This window comes from Marmota monax, unplaced genomic scaffold (assembly GCF_021218885.2).
Source record: "Marmota monax isolate L192 unplaced genomic scaffold, Marmota_monax_Labrador192_F-V1.1 WCK01_AAM20220418_F8-fsc00256, whole genome shotgun sequence".
NCBI classification, from domain to species: Eukaryota; Metazoa; Chordata; class Mammalia; order Rodentia; family Sciuridae; genus Marmota; species Marmota monax.
Genome location: NW_026692286.1, coordinates 379,823 through 401,513, shown reverse-complemented (window position 1 = coordinate 401,513; position 21,691 = coordinate 379,823). Strand labels below are relative to the sequence as shown.

Here is a 21,691-nt window from a genome sequence, read left to right as displayed (position 1 = left end):
ATCAGATAAGTATAACTTTTGAGAAACTTCCCAAGTATAACTTTTTTGAGTAAGGCTAAAAATGAAATGTGGTACAGTGGAGACTAAATCTTCTAATAACTTGCTAAAGAAGACAATTTGCATCTGGGAAGAGAATTCTAAAATGTCATCATTGTAGAAAATACATTACTAAATCTGTTACCAGTTGTGTGTGTGTATGTGTGTGTGTGTGTGTGTGTCGCTGGAGATTGAATCCAAGTCCTCATGCACTCCAGGCAAGTGTTCTACCATTGAGTCACACACCCAGTAACTCAAAGTTCTTTTATGAACACAAAGTTCATGCGGTAATTAATTTCACAGACCAGAAATAAGAATCAAATACTATTTTTTTTTTAAAAAAAACTAGACCATCCAAACAATGGGGTATTTTTCAGTTGTTAAAATGGCAGGATATACTGATACATGCTACAATGTGGATAAATCTTAACATTATGCTAAGTTGAAAGAAGGCAGAGGCAGAACATATTACATAATTCCACTTATAGGAAATGTCCAGAAGAGGAATATCCACAGTGAACAGATTCAAGGTCATCAGGGGCTAGAGATGCTGCTAATGAAGATAGGTTTCTTCTGTGGATGATGAAAACAGTCCATAATCAGACAGCCACAATGGCTGCACAGCTTTGTGAACATATTAGAAACCACTAAATTGCATACTATGAAAGAATAAGTTTTATATTCGTAAAACTTACATCTCAATAGAATAATTTTTTAAAAAGGGAGGAAGGAGATTTCATGAGAGGTTTGGCATGAAAATAAATTGTTCTAAGGACCTAAGCTAGGCATGCAATTTGATAGGTATTAAAACGACAAAGACTAGAAGAAAAAAGCACAGAAAAGAATACCCCATACTTACATCCTTGAGAGCCTGAACATAAAAACGTTTTTAATTACACTGGTCATACCACAAGATGTATCATTGTTGCCTTTTGGATACATTTTTTCCTTCTGCTATTTTTTTTCAGGTATTTGAAAAATTGCAGCCTTTCTTGGGCTCTTCTTTTAGCAATTATGTTGCAGCACTTATTCATTTGAGCCTTGTAAGAATTTTTTATTTATTTGGAATAAAGACATACGGTTTTCAGACTGTGCCAGGAAATCATATCCTAACCACCTAGACTTCCCTGGACTTTCCCCCTCATTCTCTGAATTTTAATCTGTGCTTTCAGTCTCTGAGTTAACTGAGAAGGCTCTTCGTTCTGTGAACTAAGCACATTCCTTTAAAACCACAGGCATCCACTTGTGACTGGATGTCTGACAATCACAACATTGGCATGCAGGTAAAAAAGAACTCAATTTGCTTTTCCCATCACACCTCTGGTTACCTCAGGGAACCCCATTCGATGGAGAAGGCATAAGGATCATCTCCGCCATCCCAGCCATATCCAGGCTTCTCGGCAGTGATCTCAGCTCCAGTCAGAGCGGCACATCACACTGTCACCTTCCAGAGGATGAAGGAAAGCACTGCCAGCAGCCAGACCAGAGAGCCCCTCTTCAGAATAGCCCCAGAGATTCTTTTCTGCAGCCTCATGAGTTTATGGATTAAACTATCTCAGGGGATGGACTGGCCTGAGGTATACTAAACTCATAAGATTAGGACTTTGTCCTTTGTTAGACACACAACATGGATCACTCTAAGCACTTAATCAACATTTAACAAAACTGAATCTGTATCATGTTTTTAAGAAAGTAGAAAAGGTGTCAAATTGTTTCTTGTTTTCTATCAAAATAATGCCATAGATAAGTAGGTAGATCACATCTTGGTGTAAGAAAGAGTAAAAAAATGAAGAATAAGAGGTAAAAGGCCTCATACTGTTGGTGAGAAAAGGCAGAAATCCATTTGTTTGTGTTCTCTCCTTTTTAGTTGATGACTGGGCAGGCTGTTCTGCAAAGGGCAGTCCTCTGCAGCTGGGGAGTGCCCATTTATTCAGCTTAGGCACAATAAGAGCATGTTCCCACTCCAATGGCCATGCAATTAGTAACATTCCTAATGATAATGCAATTTACACAGAAATCTTAAAAATTCATCTTATAAGAAGTTGTTTGGGTTTAGAAGAATGTGAATGAAAGTTTTAAAGCATATATACTCCTGATGTTTCGTTTACTTTAAGCTCCTTTAAAAAAGAAAAAAAAAAGGATTACTTTTCCTATATTTTTACATTATGATTTGCAGAATCTTGTGGACTCATGGTTATCAGGCAAACCTGAGTTATTAGAGTTCCTGGGCAAAGAGGAGCCATCAAAACATAAACCAGGGCTGGGGTTGTGGCTCAGAGGTAGTGCGCTCGCCTAGCATGCGTGAGGCACTGGGTTTGATCCTCAGCACCATGTAAAAATAAAATAAAGATATGTGTCCACCTACAACTAAAAAATTTTTAAAAATGTTTAAAAAAACATAAATCAAAGAGCCATTAAGATTCAGTGATCAGATCATGAAATACATATTTTAGTGCCATCAAGTTATTTTTTTAAACATCTGGCTTTTAGAGTTTACTCTTTCAAAGGAAAAAGGGAAATTATTTGTAAACTGAGATGCACAAGGGAGAGCCAACTATGAGTAGGAACAAAAATCCTACAGACGATTGAATCTCCACCGGTATTTTTATTATTTCCGTTGTTTTTACATGTACATGACAGGAGAGTGTATTTTGATATATGACACATACATGGAGTATAACTGTTCTTATGGTTGGTTGTACATGATACGCAGTTTCACTGGTCGTGTGTTCATATATGAACATAGCAAAATGATGTCCAATTCATTCTACTGTTTTTCCCATTCCCATTCCTGCCCCCTTCCCTTCATTCTCCCAGTGAACTTCTATTGTTTCCTCCCCCCACCCTTATTGTGTGTTGGCTCTGCATATCAGAGAGAACATTCAATCTTTGGTTTTGGGGACTGGCTTATTTCACTTAGCATGGTAGTCTCCAGTACCACCCAAAAATTCATAAAAAGTCATTATTTTTTATGGCTGAGTAAATATACCACATTTTCTTCATCCATTCATCTGTTGAAGGGCACCTAGGTTGGTTCCATAGCTTAGCTATTGTGAATTGAGCTGCTATAACCATCAATGTGGGTGCATCACAATACTATACTGATATTAAGACCTTTGAGTATATACTACAGAGTGGGACAGCTGGGTCAAATGCTGGTTCCATCCCAAGTTTTCTGAGGACTCTCCACACTGCTTTCCAGAGTGGTTGCATCAATTTGCAGTTCCACCAGCAATGTATGAGTGTACCTTTTCCCCCACATCCTTGCCAACATTTATTGTTACTTGTTTTCTTGATAACTGACATTCTGACTGGAGTGAGACGGAATCTTTGTGTAGTTTTAATCTGCATTTCTCTAATTGCTAGAGATCCTGAAAGTTTTTTCATATATTTGTTGAGCATTTGTATTTCTTTTTCTGTGAAGTTCCTATTCAGTTCCTTTGCCCATTTATTGATTGGGTTATTTTATTTATTTTTTATTTATTTGTGTGTGTGTGTGTGTGTAAGTTTTTTGAGTTCTAATAGATCCTGGAGGTTAGTGCTCTATTCTGAGGTGCAGGTGGCAAAGATTTTCTCCCATTCTGTAGGCTCTCACTTCATGTTCTTAATTGTTTCCTTTGCTGTGAAGAAACTTAATAGTTTGTTACCATCCCATTTATTAATTCTCGATTTTACTTCTTATGCTTTAGTTTTGTTGAAGAAGTCAGTTCTTAAGCTGAGAGTGTGAGTGGAACCTACATTTTCCTTTAGTAGGCACAGGTTCGCTGGTCTAATTAGTGCCATAAAGTTTTTTGTTTTTGTTTTTTTTTTATGGCACTAATTAGACCAGGGACCCACTCTCAGCTTAGGAACTGACTTCTTCAAGTCAGTTATTTTGTGTGTAAATACACAATAACAAACATGCGGCCCCTGGGGATTGAACCCAGGGGTGCTCTACCACTGACCTACATCCCACCCCTTTTTGTTCTTAATTTCTCTGAGACTTAGTCTTCCTAAGTTGCTGCCTTGAACTTGCAATCCTCCTGCTTCAGCCTCCCATGTTGTGCCCAGCTATCACTTTTTTCATCTCTGCAGTATAATGCTTTGCAAAGCTGAAAAATGGGCTTACTCTACTTTTCTAATTAAAACATTGCTTTAAAAGTTTGTAAAGGTCACTGAACTAACCACACCAATGATGGAGTTGGGCTCATTTGTTTTGGTCTAAGAAAAGTATTTAAACTTGAACATATGGTGGTTTCAAAGGGAACACAGTTGCGTTAGAGGGACTGCAGGATGATGACCTTCCCACCAAAGTATTTTCTGCAGTTTGTGGAGGAAAAGACATGCGCACAACCTATGATTGTGGGAACTCTAAGGGTTAAGAAAAGTCTATTAAGGAGGAACTTAATCGGATACATATTTTTAAAAATAAGTAGAGAAGAGTGAGTAAATTATAGGAGGACAACTTTAACAATGCAACTGCCAGAACTTCCTGAACATAAGGCCTGTGAAAAAATCACAAAGTAGTGTTATGTTTTCCTTTGGTGATTAAAATCAACACAGATACAACTATTTAGAAGTAAATTTACATCCAAAACTAGAAAAAGAGAAATGGCTTACTCTTGAGATTCCCATGCTTCTTTTACCAAAATGGCAGGCAGGGAGAAGTTGCAGAAAAGAGGGAGTCTATAAAGTCTGCTCACAAAACCCTCAGCCTCCTCACCTGTATCCTCCAGGGATCAAGCAGTCATGCACAGCTTTTTCTGGAGAGCTACATGTGTAACGTATCAAGAATTTAAAATCTGGCAGGCTAGGGCTGTGTAACTCACTGGCAGAGCACTTGCCTAGCATGTGTGAGGCACTGGGTTCAATCCTTAGCACCATAAACAAATAAACTAAGGGCATCCTATCTATCTACAACTATAAAAGCATTTTCTAAAAAATTAAAATCTTGGATACAAATATTATATTTAAATCCTAATATTTTCTCCTTTAAACTTAATATTTCCTAAATATTATAAAAGTCATTCAAACTCTAATTATAGACATAAAAATGAATGCCTATAATTTTATCACCCAGAAAAAAAACAATGTCCCCCCCCCCCCCCCCCGTTTTCTTTTTTATGGTACTGGGAATTGAACGCAGGGCCTGGCACATTAGGCAAGCACTGAGTTTTATCTCCAGGCCTTGTAAAGTCTATTTTGAGACAGGATCTTGCTACTTTGTCCAGGCTGGCCCCAGACTTCCCTTTCTCCTACGTCAGTCATATGCCACCACACCCAGCTTCTCCCAGTTCTCTTACGGAGTATAACAGGATTCTTCAAAATAATTGGGATACTATATTAATAGTCTACACAACTATCTCAGTAACGGTAAACATTTGTTGCGTACTTTTGAAAGCCTGCTACTATAGTAGAGAATGGGAGCCAATAATGCATCAATGACACCCTTAAAGGCTACACGCTGTGGCAGATTTTAAAGGCTCCAACATAGGGATTCCTTTTCATTCAGTAGTTCAAGGAACTTTTGCTACTCCCATTTTTCAGATCTCAAAGAAAGTACATGATTTTTTTTATGGCAATTCCATCAACTTTTTCAATTGCTGCTTTAAATTTCCAAACTTGGAAACATCTTTAAGTGTATTGAAATTTTGTGAAATGCTTAAGGAGACTTCAATGAATGAAGTATATTCGTAAGTGCCCACAGTTCTGCTACCGGATGTTCCTATTTTGGCTTTGAGACATGAAGGATATGACTCTCCTCCCCGCTCCCAGTACTGGGAACTGAACCCAGGGCCTTTGTGTATGCTAGGCAAGAACTCTGACACTAATGCCACTGAGCTATGTACCTAGCCTGAAGGATATGACTCTTAAATCTAAATGAGCATCAGCCAATCTTCAAAAAAAATCAGCATACTCACAATCCAAAAAGCTTTAATAAAAGTTTAGTTATAGATGTAAAGGCACATTATTCAGAGTCAAGAAACTTGGGTCATATTGGAGAGAACAGTGACTGCATCTGCAGAAAATCATGTTCACATACAAGCCACAAAAATTATCAAACATGCTATAAAACAAAGAAAGCAAGGGAGTCCAGAAGGATGTGGAAGGTTTTCACAAGAAATGGAAGCAGCTCATTTGATGGCCTGCACTAAAAGGGAGCCTCAGATTCTAAAAAGGCAGAGAAACAGTCCCCAGTTCACCCTTGACCCAGAAGATGCAGGAGGCAGAACATGATAGAAACAATGGAGTGCCCAGAAAGGTGGTCAGGAGCCTGACTCACGTGAAAAGATCAGCACACCCTTTCCTGTTCTGACCGGTGTGAGGACAGTGGACAAAGAGGTAAAGGAAAGGCTGCTCTGAAGAGACACAGGGTCACTCAGTCTTGTCAGGGCCAGCCTTGCTTACCTTCCATCAACTGTGGACAGACAACAAGTCTTACGGACCTACCGTGCATGCTGGGCAGGTGCTCTACCATTTGAGCAACATCCCCAGCCCAACATGCTGTTTTTAAACCCGATATCATGCTACTAATTTATATAATAAATAAAGTTCCCTTTGTGAGATGGTAATGAGACTTCCATTAATTGAATTGTCACTATAATTAAAAATTATTTCTGATTATACTTTCCTAATTAACATGCAGATAATATCTTTGTTTTGTAACTGCAGAACACATACTTAATGGAAGAGTGGTCCAGATGCCTGCAGGGGACCCTGTGGCAATTTCAAGTGTGCTTTTCTGACACTGTTCTTTGTTCCCTGGTAAGACTCTCCACAGAGAGAGAAATAGGACATCACTCAGACCTTAAAGTTTTTCACTCTTGAGAGTGTAGCTCAGAGACTGATGGTTCAGAAGGCCTTCCTGCAGCGCTCCATGGGGATGAGGCCTTGGACATACAGGGAAGACTAAACCCCATTTCTACCCTTCTATAAAATTCTTCTTTCTCAGCATCCCACTGTGTCTCTGTCTGATGTCAAAAATCAACATGAGTTTTTCAGATCAGTACCTTTCGTTCACCTCTTTAAAAACAACAAAACACAAATCAAACTTGTATGGTAGGAAGGATATTTGCTTATAATGTAATGAAGAGGGTCTTCCATCCCCCATGTATAGTTTATCAAACGAAATGATAAAAAGTGACAAGGATTGATTATATTATTCTTGTTATTTATAAATGTATATGACAGTGTATCTCTTAGTTACTTTGGGTAAATGGGAAAAATTAATCCTTGTGAAAATTGAGTACTACTTAAGGCAATTAACCATAAGCCAAACTTCAGCAATATGGTAAAAACTACTTATCTTTACTTACAAAGAAAAATGCATGAACTTCCTATAACAATATGGGCATATAATTAAAAAACTCATAGTCACTTTACATTATTCTGTGGCTAGTAACATCATGAGGTGCTTTTAAAAGTTAGAAATATTGTACTATTTAGAAATACTCTGAATAGGAAAGGAAGTAGCTGTAAATTTTATTCTCAAAATTGATCAATAAGGAAGAAAATAACAGTTAAGCAGACAAAAAAGTACCAAAACAGGGTATTACTCATATATACAGAAGATATGAACAGTATAGATTCATTTCTAGTTGATTCAATCCTATTTACACATTTAAAATATAAAATTACATTTCAATCTGTCAAGAAGCTGACCACATTTAGCACCAGGAAAGGAACTTGACTTTAGCTTCTGATCATGACCTCAATATCCTGGAATAGGAAAAGAAATTTCATGGAATCTAGATGCATTTATCAACACCAATTAATAAAAATTAATTCTGAAAAGTAATTCCTGAATGTCATCCATTCACAAACGAGTCAAAGGCATTAGGACCTTAACACTTGGTACTACTTGATGTTGCGAACTACTCTCCTACAGTGGTTTGTTTTCATCTCCTCCAAGGCTTGTTCCAGTTGCTGAACTAAATGAAGTAGGGTGGCTGGGTCTGTCTGCAGAACTTTGGTGTTGTGGTCTCCATTCTGATTTAGGTGTAGTTTTATAGTCACTGCTGGCTTAATCTGTTGCCTGAGACTTCTGCTTGCAAGCTTGATGGTAAATAGAATAAGAGCACAATACTATTTAATAGACATGCAGAATATGAAATATTTATAATTACTTCACATTATACACAAAAATAAAATTTAAGATGATCACACACTTCAAAATGAAGTCTCCAAAACCTTTGGAGAGAAAAAATGAAAATATATATGAAACCCTGTGGTACAGAAAAATTTCTTAAATGTCATACAAAATGTGCAGATCATAAAGACAAAACCAATGAATTTAGTGTTATATTAATAAATTTTCTTCAAAGAGTACTTGAAAAAATTGGCAACATGTCTATAATTAAAAAAAGGTTAGTATCCAGAATGTATGTCAACCTCCACTGATGTAGTAAGAAAAAACAAAATCCAAGAGAAAAATGGATTTTTTTCTGAAAAAAATGAAGATATGAATTAAGCATTTTCACAAAAGACAGGTAAACATAGAAAAATATGTTCACCTTTACCATACATCAGGAAAATGGTAAAAAAAAAAAAAAAAAAAACTCATGAAATACAATTTTACATTCATCAGACTGTAAAAACTGAAAACCTAACCATATCAAGCACTGCAAACAATGGTAACGAAAAACTCTTGCTCATTCTATTGAGTGCGGTGAGAGATCACTTTGAAAACAATATGCATTATCAGCAATTCTACTCCTAGGCAGACACCTTCAACTCTTACACATATACATTTTACTCATAACAGTATTTGTTTTCAAGAGCCCAAAACAAAACATTTCAAAAAATCAGAAACATCTCAATAGAATGGAGAAACTGAGAATATTCACACACAATGAACTGTTCACTAAATGGCAGTGAAAAGAAATGAACTACAGCAACATAAAGTACTAGCATGTGTGAAGCATTAGGTTCAATCCTTAGCACCACAAACAAAGGCATGCTATCTACAACTACAAAAAAAATTTTTTTAATTTAAAAATGTCACAGAATATATGAAATATTTAAAAATGTACAATTTAGAGACAAAAAATATTTTTTAAAAACTATAAAGAAGAGTAACAAAAAACTCAGGATTATGATTTTCCTCTAGGTGGCTGGGGAAGTGGGGGTTAAAACTGGGAAGGGCCCAGATGACTCAAAAGTACTGATTTTATTCTACTTGCTAAGTTAGGTGATGGGTAAACATGTATTTGTTTCATTATTATTCTTTAAACTGGGCATCTTACAATCTTTTGTGTAATATGTTCTAAAGTGTAACAAATAAGCACTATTGACGTATTTTCAAAAGATAAAAAACACAAAACTATAAACAATGATAAACTTGAAGGGATGGCACTCAACCCCAGTGTAACAGAGTTCTCCAAAGACCCTCCTCCAGTAAAGAATCAGGGACCACTTCACAGCAGGAGCTGCAAAAAGGGACAGGAGTTGTACGATGAGCCTTGAAATATCTTACTACACAAGAAAGCAAGAAAGCTGTCACATCAGAAGGACAGGAAGTCCACTTGAAGAGACTTCTCAGTAAGAACAAATCTAAACCTGAGATTTTGGGATTAATTTAATAATAACAGAATATTCTAATAACTTCTTCTAAATAATTCTAGGTGAGATACTTATCCAAGGCTGCAATTTTAATGTTTTAAAAATTTTGCAATTAATGACTTCGTTTCCAAGATAATTTGGAAACAGGCCAATCCCTTTGGACGAACTAATCCTCAAACAAAAAATAGTATTTAATAAAGTGAAATATCTCTTAATATCATTTCCTAGAACAGAAAATTATAGATATGACATGCAAACTGTGACTGAAAATACTACTTATTCATTCAAATGTACAGTTTATTTTTGTGGGTTTTTTTGTTTTGCTTTTTCCTCCTGCATCTGCATTGACCGGGAAAAATGTATTTAAGTGTGTAATTAATACATTTTTTGTTGAAAGATTTAAAATCACTCAATTTATCCACCATTTTTTTTTTTTTTAGAAATGATATCTAAATTCATTGACAGATGAGAGTCTATGCCCTTCCTTTCCTTTACATTTAAGCATACCATTTTTTAAAAATTTTAGAAAAGGCCAGGCACAGTGGTACATGCATATGATCTCAGTGGCTCTGGAGGCTGAGGCAGGAGGACAGAAAGTTCAAAGCCACCCTCAGCAACATAGTAAGGCCCTAAGCAACTTAGTGAGATTCCGTGTCAAAATAAAATAAAAAGAGCTGGGGATATGGCTGAATGGTTAGGTGTCCCTGGGTTCAATCCCTGAGACAAAACAGAAAAATTACAGAAATTAGTTTAACATCCTAACAAACACAGAAGACATAATTAGGCCTCATTTTTTCCTCAGAAAGAAGTTAAATGACATTCAGTACTACAGGACAAAGAACAGAAACCCACATGGTCCACTGATATGAATTTATTTTTTAATGGGGATGAAATTCTGTCCTTCCTGTGAACATAACAATAACAGCAAATTTAAACTAAAATGTTGTATATCGATGCAAATTAGGGGAAAAAATGTTTAGTCTGAAGAACTATATCTCAAGGCCCTGAAGAGGGTAAAAAAAAGTAGGTAACAGAATACATAGGTCATGTTTCACTTAGTTAAAGTTGTTACAAGAATTTAGCCCTCTATTTGCCGCAGAGCAAGTCCTATAATATATGAGCAGGACAGGAAAAGGATGCTTTGATGCAGCTGTGAATGAACTAGCCCCCAAAGCAACATTCTTCAGCATCAGTCCCAGATGCATTCAATGTACATACGCTATTAACAAGGGCATCAATTGTGCTGATAATTTATGAAGTCTGGGGAAATGCTCCTACAAGAAGCTAAACTATGATTACTTTGTTTCCCACAAGCAATCACACAATAATTAGATGGTGACTGTCCATTCACCACCAGTCTCCATGAGACAAGTGAATTTACTCCCAGATGAAAGGCAGCGTGTCCTGATATTCATTTCCTACGCATTTGACTGGTGTGATCTGTCATGCTTTCTTCCCCCAAACAGCAAAATCCACTTCAGTCAGAACCCCTTCTAACAGTTTCATCTAATGAGCTCAGGGACTCCATTAGTCCTGAATAGCTTTTTCAGCTTTAAATTTATTTCACCACATGTGGCAAGTCCCTCAGTATCTCCTCAACGTTAACCTGCACTCATCCTCATGTTCATGCAGCAACTCAAAGTCACCTCACTGGGCAAATTAACCCTCCAGTTTAATTTTAGAAAACTCGATTTTGTAATTTCTAACTTCTAAAAATGTCTTCATAATGGAAAATCAAAGTAAATCAATAGGGGCAGGGGCTGGGGCTGGGGCTCAGCAGTAGAGCGCTTGCCTAGCATGGGCAAGGCCCTGGGTTCGATACTCAGCACCACATAAAATAAATAAAATAAAGGTACTGTGTCCATCTACAATTAAAAAAATAAAGATTTTTTTTTTTTTAAAGTAAATCAATAAAGCCCAAAAAGACTCTATGGGCTACTGAGGCCTTAAAAAAGTCCTAAAAGCCAGAGAACACCCACTCAAGAGTCATAATTATGTACAAGATAAATTACTGATGGACCACCTAAGCATGACCACCCCCATATCTCCACCTGGTTATTAACGAAAGATCTAAACACACAAGTTTAAACACATTGATGAAACTTTTATGTGCCAGGTACAGTGCTGGGCACACAGTATCTGCTGTCATGGAGCATGTAGTCTGGTTTATACCATATCCTCTGATCATGGCTACTCATCATGCTGGATTTTAGTTTATTTTTTGGTCTTCTTTTATGAAATTGTGATGACTTAAAGACAAGTATATTTCTTCATTGCTACACATATTTATCAACTTTCTGTTACTGTGACAAAATATCTGAGATAATCAACTTATCAGGAGAAAAGGTTTATTTTGGCTCAAGGGTTTTGCTTCCAGAGGTTTGAATTCACCTTTAATTGGTTCTGTTTTTTATGGGCCTGGGGCTCCTGGTGGGAGCACGTGGTAGGCAGAACTGTTTACCTCATGGAGGCAGAGAAACAAAAGAGAATTGGGAAGGGGCTAGAGTCCCAACATCTCCTCAAGGGTATACCGCCAACTGCCTAACTTCCTTCTATCAGACTCCACCTCTTCAAGTTTCCATCACCTTCCATCAGCACCACAGGATGAGCAAGTCTTTAATACACAGGCCTGGGTAATACACAAAGCCAAACCACAGCACTATGTCTACAAAGCCTGGCACGCTCCAGAAATCCAAGGAATGGTTTGATAATTGAATGGACATATGGTAGCATCAACTGATAAGTGGGATATAAAAAATGGTCTTTTCTGTGGTTATCTACATATACTAAGGATGCTGATGACAAGAGAGCAACCTCTCCAAGCCAGCCACACTATCCCAACCGAAAAACCTCAAAATACAGCATGACACGTACAGCTTTTTTCTGTCCAAATCCTAAGCCTTTCATCTTCTCAACCCCCTAATGGTCCTCAGTGTAAAATGCTACTCTTACTTCCATTGACACTGTATTGTGATATGGTTGTTCCTTTCTGAAACTATTCTCCCTTTAACCACCAGCTTTTCTTTTTTTTTTTTTTTTTAATTTTTAAAATTTTGTTCTTTTTAGATATACATGAAAGTGGAGTGACCAGCTCTTCTTTTTATCAACCATGAGTAACCAATGAGATTCAGTTCAGCTTTCAGAGAAATCACTCTCATTTGTGGTCTGAAACAAGTCTTGTATGCAAGTTCTACACCTATCTCTTCATGTGCTATGGACTGAGGCATACAGGGAAGAGGCTGTCCACAGCTGGCACATGGGCACTTCCTCAGCTGTAACAGGGATGAAGGCACAGCACAGGTCCTAATGCAGGCAGGAGGCAAAGTGGTGGCAGGAATGTGTCAGAGTTCTCTTCTGATTTAGAAGAATGTAGAAATACAGGAGATGATGAGACTTTGAAAAAAGAGCACATACAAGACATGCATGCTCCTTGCTATCCTAGGTTAACGGCTCACTGTGTGCTGTATAAAACAGGTACTATAGGAGTGAAATGGCTTTCCAAAATGGAAACACAGGTGCGTGAAAAGGAAAACACAAATGCCACCAAGATTAAACTGTAACTAGCAGCACAGGGAACTTCTCTCAGAGGGAGGAATCATTTTAAGCAAAAGCCAGCAAACCAACCACATACTTCTGTAAAGAACCAAATAATAAATACTATAGGCTCTGCAGAACCGCACAGCTTCCAGCACAACTAATTCAACTCTACCTTGTACTCAAAAGCAGCCATTGACAATATGTTAGCAAATAAGCATGATTATGTTACAATAAAACTTGACAAATAGGCAGCAAGTCAGATCTGACCCACAGGCCACAGTGGACTGAGCCCTGATGTAACCTGATATGTAAAAGGATAAGGAATACAATCAGAAGTAATGGCAAGGCAGAGGGAAGGCAGTTCATAGAGAGGGCAAAATACATAAAGCCCCAAGTTCTTCCTACTTCTAACTCCCACTTTCATTCTGATCTGCCCAAGATACCAGATAAATTTTCTTAAATGTGACTTTCTTTTTCTTTTTTTAGAGCTGTGGTTTTCTTCTTTTTTCTAAATGTTACTTTCTTATCCAAGAATCTACAAGAGCTTCCTATTTATTGTCTGTGATGTTAAGTCTAAACTCCAACTGAATTTCTAATCTATTTGACCACTTTACCTTAATTCAAATCATGAAGAATCTATTCTAACAGCTGTTCACAAACAGTACTTAGTATTATTTGGGTGAAAGGGAAGCTTTTAAAAATTCTCATGTCCAAGCCAAACCTCACACCAATAAATCAGAATCACTAGGGGTAGAACATAGATATTATAAATTTTTTAAAGCTCCCCAGGTTATTCTAATGTGCACTAAGTTTAAGAACCAGAACAGTATACCAGACATTTGTATATTCATTCCCACATTCACAGGGGTGGTTTTAACTTGTACTGCCTCCTCTTCCAAGAATATTTACTCTTCTTTTCTCTATTCCTTCTGAAATTTCAGTTTTTTTTTTTGTTTGTTTGTTAAAACTTTCTGGATCATGCCAGTACACACTGAACTATGCAAATAAATAAATAAAGATAGATTTTTTTAAACACTCAGTTGGTATCTTTATTTATGTAATTATATTCTTTTTTCCCTTCCAGGACCTATTTTATAACTACTTAAATCTCTTACACCTTTTAGTGTCCCAAAACATTTAGCATAGCTGTTATCAGCCAATGGATGATATTCAACAAACATCTACTAACTTATCTTTTACTGCATAATAAAGGGCTACATGCAATAGTTTGAAAATTAATTAACTAATTGATAAATTTGTTTGAGATGAGGTCTCACTATGTTGCTCTGACTGGTCTCAAACTCCTTGGCTCAAGTGATCCTCTTAGCTTAACCCCGAGAGGAGCTGGGACTACAGGCATGTGCCACTGTGCCTAGCCTTTCCTTTTATTAACTATGTGGCTTTAAAACAAGTGAAAGATAAGTTTCATAAAAATAATTTTGTGCAAAAGCCAGAGACCAAAGAGTATTTAACAAATCATTCCAAATGTGGAAAGAGAAAAAATGAGTAAACTCTATGTGTTAGAAACAAGGATGCTGGTTACCTTTGAAAAGGACAGAAGGGGCAATAATTAGGAGGAGGCAAGGAGAATCCTTCTAGGATACTGGTGATGCTCATGTCCATTTCATGGGAGTTTCACCACGACATAATTCATTATGCTGTGTACACTTACTTATGTATTTCTTATATATGTGTTATATTTAAAGAGAAATAATTTTAAAAAGTTAATACCACCTAAAATGTCTGCTAACCATTTGCTTTGCTAAAGTAATCAAATTAAGTTAAATTGAACACGTTATAAATAAAAGAAAATGAACTATTTGTGAAATGGTCTGAAAATGAACACTGATTAAAAAACCAGTTTCAAATCAGAGTTTGGTTGACATGGTAAAGAATACAATAAGTAGGACACAATCTTTAAATAATTCTTATTCTATGTTAGGTTTTTAAAAACACACACACACACACACACACACACACACACACCTGTACATCTAGTCGCCACTCAAGGCTGTGGTAACTGGGAAGGCTGGGTGCCAGTTCACCCAGAATAGTCCTGATCTCTTTTCTGTTGTCCAGGTAAAGCTGAAGCAACAATTTGTTCAGTTCTTCAGAGAATCCCAGAACAAAAACAGAGTCTTGGAAATCCACTTCAGAAATCTACAAATGAATTGAATTGAACAGAACATCAAAATCTATTTTTGTCAGGTAAATGATAAAATACTTGTTAAACACAAAAGATATATCTGATATCCCCTAATTCACTTGTCTAACATTCTTTATAGAGGAAGATAATCATTATTTACTATTCCAAGATCTGAGTTACTGTCACATAAAAAATGCTTTTTTAAAAATATAAAAAGAACTAAGATGCCCAATATTGCCTCCTATTCTCTGTCAAGTCAGATACTGCTGATGTGCAAGGAAAGTAGATCATTTCCTTCCTCCTCCTCATAGGATCCGTCCCCGGCCTACGGTCTGGGCAACACTGAATGCCGCAGGCGCCCTCACCATGAGCTTGGAGCTCTCGGTGAGCAGGTAGGTCAACCCTTCCACACCATGCTGGACAGCGTCGCTGCTCACGCTGAGCTTCCCTAAGAAAAAGGAAAAAAAAGAAATCAATCACCGTGCGACATTCTTCTTTTTGTTCAAATTCCTACCTAAAAATAAGTATTTTAACTCGGCCTCTGGCTTTCTCCTCTGCTGGCCGGACGCCTTCCGGACTTCCAGCCCAGTGCAGGTCCAGCACGCGAAAGCGCACAGCCGCTGGCCTAAAGGGCCGGCCCGCGGGGACCGCGCCCCGAGCCGCACCCGCTCGCTGCCCGGCCGACCCCCAACGCCCAGCGATTCCGAGGGGCGGGCAACACTGTGCTCCCCTGGAGCCGAGGAAACGACTCACGGAACTCCGGCCCACAGCCCGCGCCCCGCCCACCCACCCCTGGCACCCCGCATCCCGCCCACCCTCACCCTGTATCCCGCGGCCCGCCCCAGTCACGGAGGCTCCCGCCCGCCCCGCTTACTGGCGGCGCCCTCGTAGACCTTGGGGTTGGTCCCTCGCCTCAGGAACTCCACCGCTATCCGCCCGAACTCCACCACCACTGAAACGGAAGTCGGCAGGCCGTGAGCGCCCAGCGCCCGGCCTTCTCCCCGCACCTCGCCGTCGCCACACCCTTACCCGCGCTGTCCACCTGCGGCAGGAAGGCCAGGTGCTCCTTATGCTCCTCCGACAAGTCCAGCAGCATCTTCGCTGCACACCCTTTTCCACCCAGCAGCGCACTGGTCTTCCGCGCCACTTCCGGCTCCCGCGTCCAGAGCGAAGAGGGTCCGGCGCGGCAGCATCCTAAGCTTTGGGTTCCGGTCTACGACGGTCCTAGACTCGAGCGCCCCCTGCGGCGTATTCTGGGATTGCGGGTGGAGGTGTCCTACTAGAGAAGTCTAGAGGCAAAGCCTAGTGCAGGACGCTAGGCTGTACGGGGGAAATGGAAACTGTAAAATCCGACACCCCCGCCCCCATCACGTTTACAATACAATACGTTTACAATATCAATAGCTAATTTGTTAAGCCCTGTATCAGGAATGTTCTTACCACCCCCCCCCCCACCACCACCTTCCTGGGGTGGAACGCAGGGATGCTATACCATTAAGCTACTTTCCCCAGCCCTTTTTGTTCTTGAGATGGGATCTGCTAAGGTGCGGAGGCTGGCCTTGAACTTGCAATCCCCCCATCTCAACCTCTGGAGTTGCTCGGATTACAGGCTTGCACCACTATGCCCATGGCATGCCTTTACATTTATTAACTGATTTATGGTTCATAAGAAACCTGTATAGTAGGCCCATTATTATTTTCATTAGAGATAAGGAAACCAACAGACAAATCAAGCAACAGAAACATTTATGGAGTTATTTCTTTGCAGGATTTTGTACATCTTATATATCTCATTTAACGCTCTCAGTAGCCACATCTCCTTATCACTAGTTATAAAGCAAAACTCCAGAGATATGTGAGCAGATCAGCGACAGAGATGGAAGGAGATGGTCGGCCCCCTCACTTGCCTGGCTCCAAGACATGACCTTCTACACAGCAGCCAAACGCTGAAGCTGCCTTTCTTATTGTTTTTTGTGGTGCTGGGATGAACCCAGTACTTCACACGTGCATTATACCTGCTTTACTACTAAGCTACATTCCAGCCCCTGTAATGAGGTTTATGAGTGTTGCTAAAATTAGGATAATAATGATGGAAATAAGAATGCTTGCCCGATTCTCAGCAATGCCATTTTTTTATGTTTTGAGAATGCATAAGAATTTGGTCCCTTTTCCCATTCTCTCTTCTCACCTGCTATAGTTCACATATAGGAAACTATAGAATTGCTAGGAACATGACTTTCCACCTTTCCTCCCCTTGGTACGGGAGGGAGGTGAGTGAGAGAAGGGAAAGGGGAGGTAGAGAGGCACTTCGCATACACCTTTCATAACTAGGAATGTGGGGACTGAATTAGGCAAGCATTCTGCCACTGAGCTACACTCTCAGCCTTTAATTTTATTTTGAGACAGGGTCATGCTATATTGCCCAGGCTGGCTTTGAACTTGTCACCATCCTGCCTCAGCCTCACAAGTAGCAGGCACTGCAGGTACGTGCCACTGTGACTGACAAACAGCAATTTGTTTTTATGTTTTAGCCTCTCCATCTGTAAAATGGGTATTTTAAAGATTGCCTTTCTTTGCCATGCAGGGCTGTGATAGTGCTCCCATAAACTAATAAATTTACATTGAGAGACTTATTCTGATGATCAAATGCAACCATAAATTAGAATTAAGCAATTGAAAAACTTGTAAACGGAAGTGCCTGTATTTTATAGGAGCAGGGTTATGTACACAAATAATTGAGAATTCCTCGTAAGCCCGTCTTAAAATCCACTCACCTAATTCAGATATGCATTGGTTCACGCATATACTATGCCTCCGGAACTTGAGATGAATAAAACAATGTCCTTGCCCTCTAGAAGATAAAGACAGTAAAGTGAAGGAGACAGACACGTGATTTCAGCAGTGTGATAAGTGGTGACACTTGTGGGATGAATACAGTGGCCGGGAAGCACAGAGAAGGGGCAGTTAACCCTAATTTCATCAAGATCAGAGTAAGTGTCATTGGGTATCCTGTGCACGTTAATGATGCTTGACAGTTGCACCACAGGACAGGTGTGGCCATGCTTTCTTTCCGTTCATGCTGTCTCTTCCAGGGCTAATATGGAAAGAGATCAGATATACAGTATTTTCCCATTGATTCTGGCAGAAAGCTGGGCTTCAGACTCATCATTCCCCAGTGCTTCGCCTCATCTTCCCTCTCCCTTCACTTTCATTTCCCCCTCAGACCTTCCTGTGTTCCTTTCTTTTTAGGAATTTCACACCAGACTCTTTGCACAACACATTTCCTTGCCTGTGTTTTGATAAGACATAAAATATTGTGACCACTGCAAAAAATCCCAGTTGAAGTCCGCACACATCACAGGGACAGAAGTGCAGTGACCATCCTTCCTCCCAAGCTGCTACCTCATGAGTCTGCAGTTGGCACCAAATGCATGAGTTAACCTCTGGTATTTTCTTCATTATTTCAGTTTACTTTGAAAATTTGTACTATAAATGCATATTGTAAATGGGTCAGGTAAGACAATATTCCTTGTTGAATTTTCTCAAACACTTAATATTCTAGAGCAAGAACTAGAATGCTATCAACTCCCTGGAACTCTGCAGTGCCCCCATCCTGGCACTATCTGCTCTTACTTTCTTTATAATAAAGAAGTTTACACACACTCCCTTACATCATTTTTTTAACACACTCCCTTACATCATCTCTTTAACATACTCCCTTACATCATCTCATTAACATCAGCTTTGTATCTGCTTTTGCTCCAGTTGCATAATATCCAACTAGGAACTCAGAATTAAGTGTGTATGTGTGTGTGTGTGTGTGTGTGTGTGAGAGAGAGAGAGAGAGAGAGAGAGAGAGAGAGAGAGAGAGAGAGAGAGAAAGAGCTTTTAGATTTGGGGTGTTTTTCATTATTGTACCAGAATATATCTTAAAATCTTACCAGCTGGGCACAGTGGCACACACCTATAATCCCAGCATCTTGAAAGGCTGAGACAGGAGGATTGTGTGTTCAAAACCAGCCTCAGCAAAAGCAAGGCGCTAAGCAACTTAGTGAGAACCTGTCCCTAAATAAAATACAAAATAGGGCTGGGAATGTGGCTCAGTGGCCAAGTGTCCCTGAGTTAATCCCCGATACCACCACCCCCCAAAAAAACAACTCCAAATAGCATCAAAAACATAAAATACTTAGGAAAAAATTCAACAGAAGCCTTGAAAGACCTCTACACTAAAATTTATAAAGCATTGGTGGGGAAAATTAAAGAAGACTGAAATAAATTGGGGCTATGTTAGTCAGCTTTCTGTCATTATAACAAATCCCCGAGCTTAGCCAACTTATGCAGAGGAAAGGTTTATTTTGCCTCACAGTTTTGGAATTCCAGTCCCAAACTTATGGGTCCCAATGCTTAAAAGCCTGCGATGATGCAGCATATCATGCAGGGAGGGCATGGTGGAAAGAATCACTCACCTCATGGTTGGGAAGCAAAACAGAGAAAGAGGAAGAGGCTGAGCTCCACTGTCCTCTTCAAGGCATACCCCCAAAGACCTAAAGACCTCTCCTGAGGGCTCGCCTCTTCAAGGTGCCAGCCATCACACAGCACCAAACTGGACATGTGGCAGACTTTCCAGACCCTAACTATAGCTGTGACATGTGTCACGGATAGAGAAGTAAATCACAGGTGTGAGACCTAATATTGTAACGATATCGTTTGTACTGTATCAAAATCCCAATAGGCTTTTTAAAATACAGAACGGCAGATTCAATTTAAAATATACATGGGATTGCAAAGGACAGAGAAGAGTGAAAACAAACTTGAAAAAGAAGAAAAAAAACCAGAGGATTCATACCTGATTTCAAGGCTGAGCACTGGTAATTAAGACAGTATGGTATTAGTGTAAGGATAAGGACATAGATCAGTGGGACAGAATAGAGTCTGGAAATAAATCCATATGCATGCTGCTCATTGGTTTTCAACAGAGGAGCCAAAGCAATTCAATAGGGGAAGGAAATTCTTTTCAATAGCTGGTACTAGAGTTTAAGAAATTTGTGGAAAAAATGAATCCTGATCTTATTGCTTATCTCACACATAACAATTTGAGATAGATGTGAACTTTAACATAAAAGATGAAACCATCAAGCTTCTAGAAGACAACATAGAGAATATCTTCATGACTTTGGGGCAGGCAAAGAACTTTTAGAGAAGAAACAAAAAAAAAACATGAGCCACTAAGTCAGGGGTGGTACACACCTGTAATCCCAGCAACTCAGAAGGCTGAGGTAGGAGGATCACAAGTTTGAGGCCAGTCTCAGAAACTTAGTGAGACCCTAAGCAACTTAACAAAACCCCATTTCAAAATTTATATATACATATGTGTGTGTGTGTGTGTGTGTGTGTGTATCTTATTAAGAATGTGTTTCATAAGTACACACACATTTTAAAAAAAAACAAAAAGTATGGGTTGGGTTGGGGTTATGGCTCGGTGGGCTCAGTGGTAGAGCACTTGCCTCATACATGTGAAGCACTGGGTTCGATGCTCAGTACTACATAAAAAGAAATAAAATAAAGGTGTTGTGTCCATCTACAACTTTATATATATATATATATGTGTGTGTGTGTGTGTGTGTGTGTGTTTTTATGAAATCCAATAAGTAAAAAATAACCCAATTTTTAAACGGGCAAAAACTGAATTTATTTAATAAAAAAAGATGTAAAATGGCCAATAAGTGTTGAGAGCCACAGCCGAGTGGGAATGGCCCCTGGCATTTTGCCAGAAGTAATGGTTGAGAGGCGAGCCATTAAGATGATGCTGGATTGATTCAATTGTATGTAGACCCCTGCTGTCCGCCTCAGGAGCCGGGAGTTCTCACTAGGGGGCAACCGGAGTTCTCACTTGGGGATTTCCTGGGGAGTTCTAGTTGGTTGGGGAAGTTCCGGTGGAGGGAGTTCCGGTGTGTGTGTGGTGTTCCTGGGGACGGCGTGGGTGGCGTTCGGGAGAGTTCCCCGGGAGTGTGCGTGGAGTGCTGTTTGAGTTCAGGCAATAAAGTTTCCTGTTTGAACATACAAGTGCTTTGTGGCGGCTCGGTGATTTGTGCCCAGCCAGACTGCGGCAAATAAGCATATTAAAAGGCATTTGACATTGAGATATCAGGGAAATGCAAACTAAACCCATAATGTTGTGCGGTTTCAGCCCCACTAGAATGATTCAAGAGGAAAGGCGTTGGTGAGAGCAGGTGCAGGTGAAGTGTGTGAGGCTCCAGGATGCTGGTGTATTGCTGGTGGGGTGCCAAGTCCTAGGACGCTTGGGGAAAATGCCCAGGCAGTGTCTTATAACATTAAACCTTCACCCCATCATCCAACAAGTCCATTCCTGGGTATTTACCCCAAAGAAAGGAAAACATATACCCAGAAAAAGACTTTTACAATAATGTTCAA

The 21,691-nt window shown here is 39.4% G+C and overlaps 1 protein-coding gene across 2 annotated transcripts; it reads right to left on the bottom strand.

The window, feature by feature from the left end:
- Positions 1-7,473: 7,473 nt before the first annotated feature.
- Positions 7,474-16,443, bottom strand: Commd2 (COMM domain containing 2). Of its 2 annotated transcripts, XM_046440466.2 has the most exons (5): positions 16,289-16,443; positions 16,134-16,211; positions 15,625-15,707; positions 15,100-15,273; positions 7,474-8,070 (listed from the first exon to the last, which is right to left on the bottom strand). In XM_046440466.2, exons 1-5 carry the CDS (start codon positions 16,353-16,355, stop codon positions 7,873-7,875), a joined length of 600 nt encoding a protein of 199 aa, XP_046296422.1. In that variant the 5' UTR covers positions 16,356-16,443; the 3' UTR covers positions 7,474-7,872. The 2 variants fall into 2 exon arrangements, with proteins under 2 accessions (XP_046296422.1, XP_046296423.1); XM_046440467.2 differs by lacking the exon at positions 16,134-16,211 and having other exon boundaries at positions 16,289-16,432.
- Between the last annotated feature and the right edge of the window lie 5,248 nt (positions 16,444-21,691).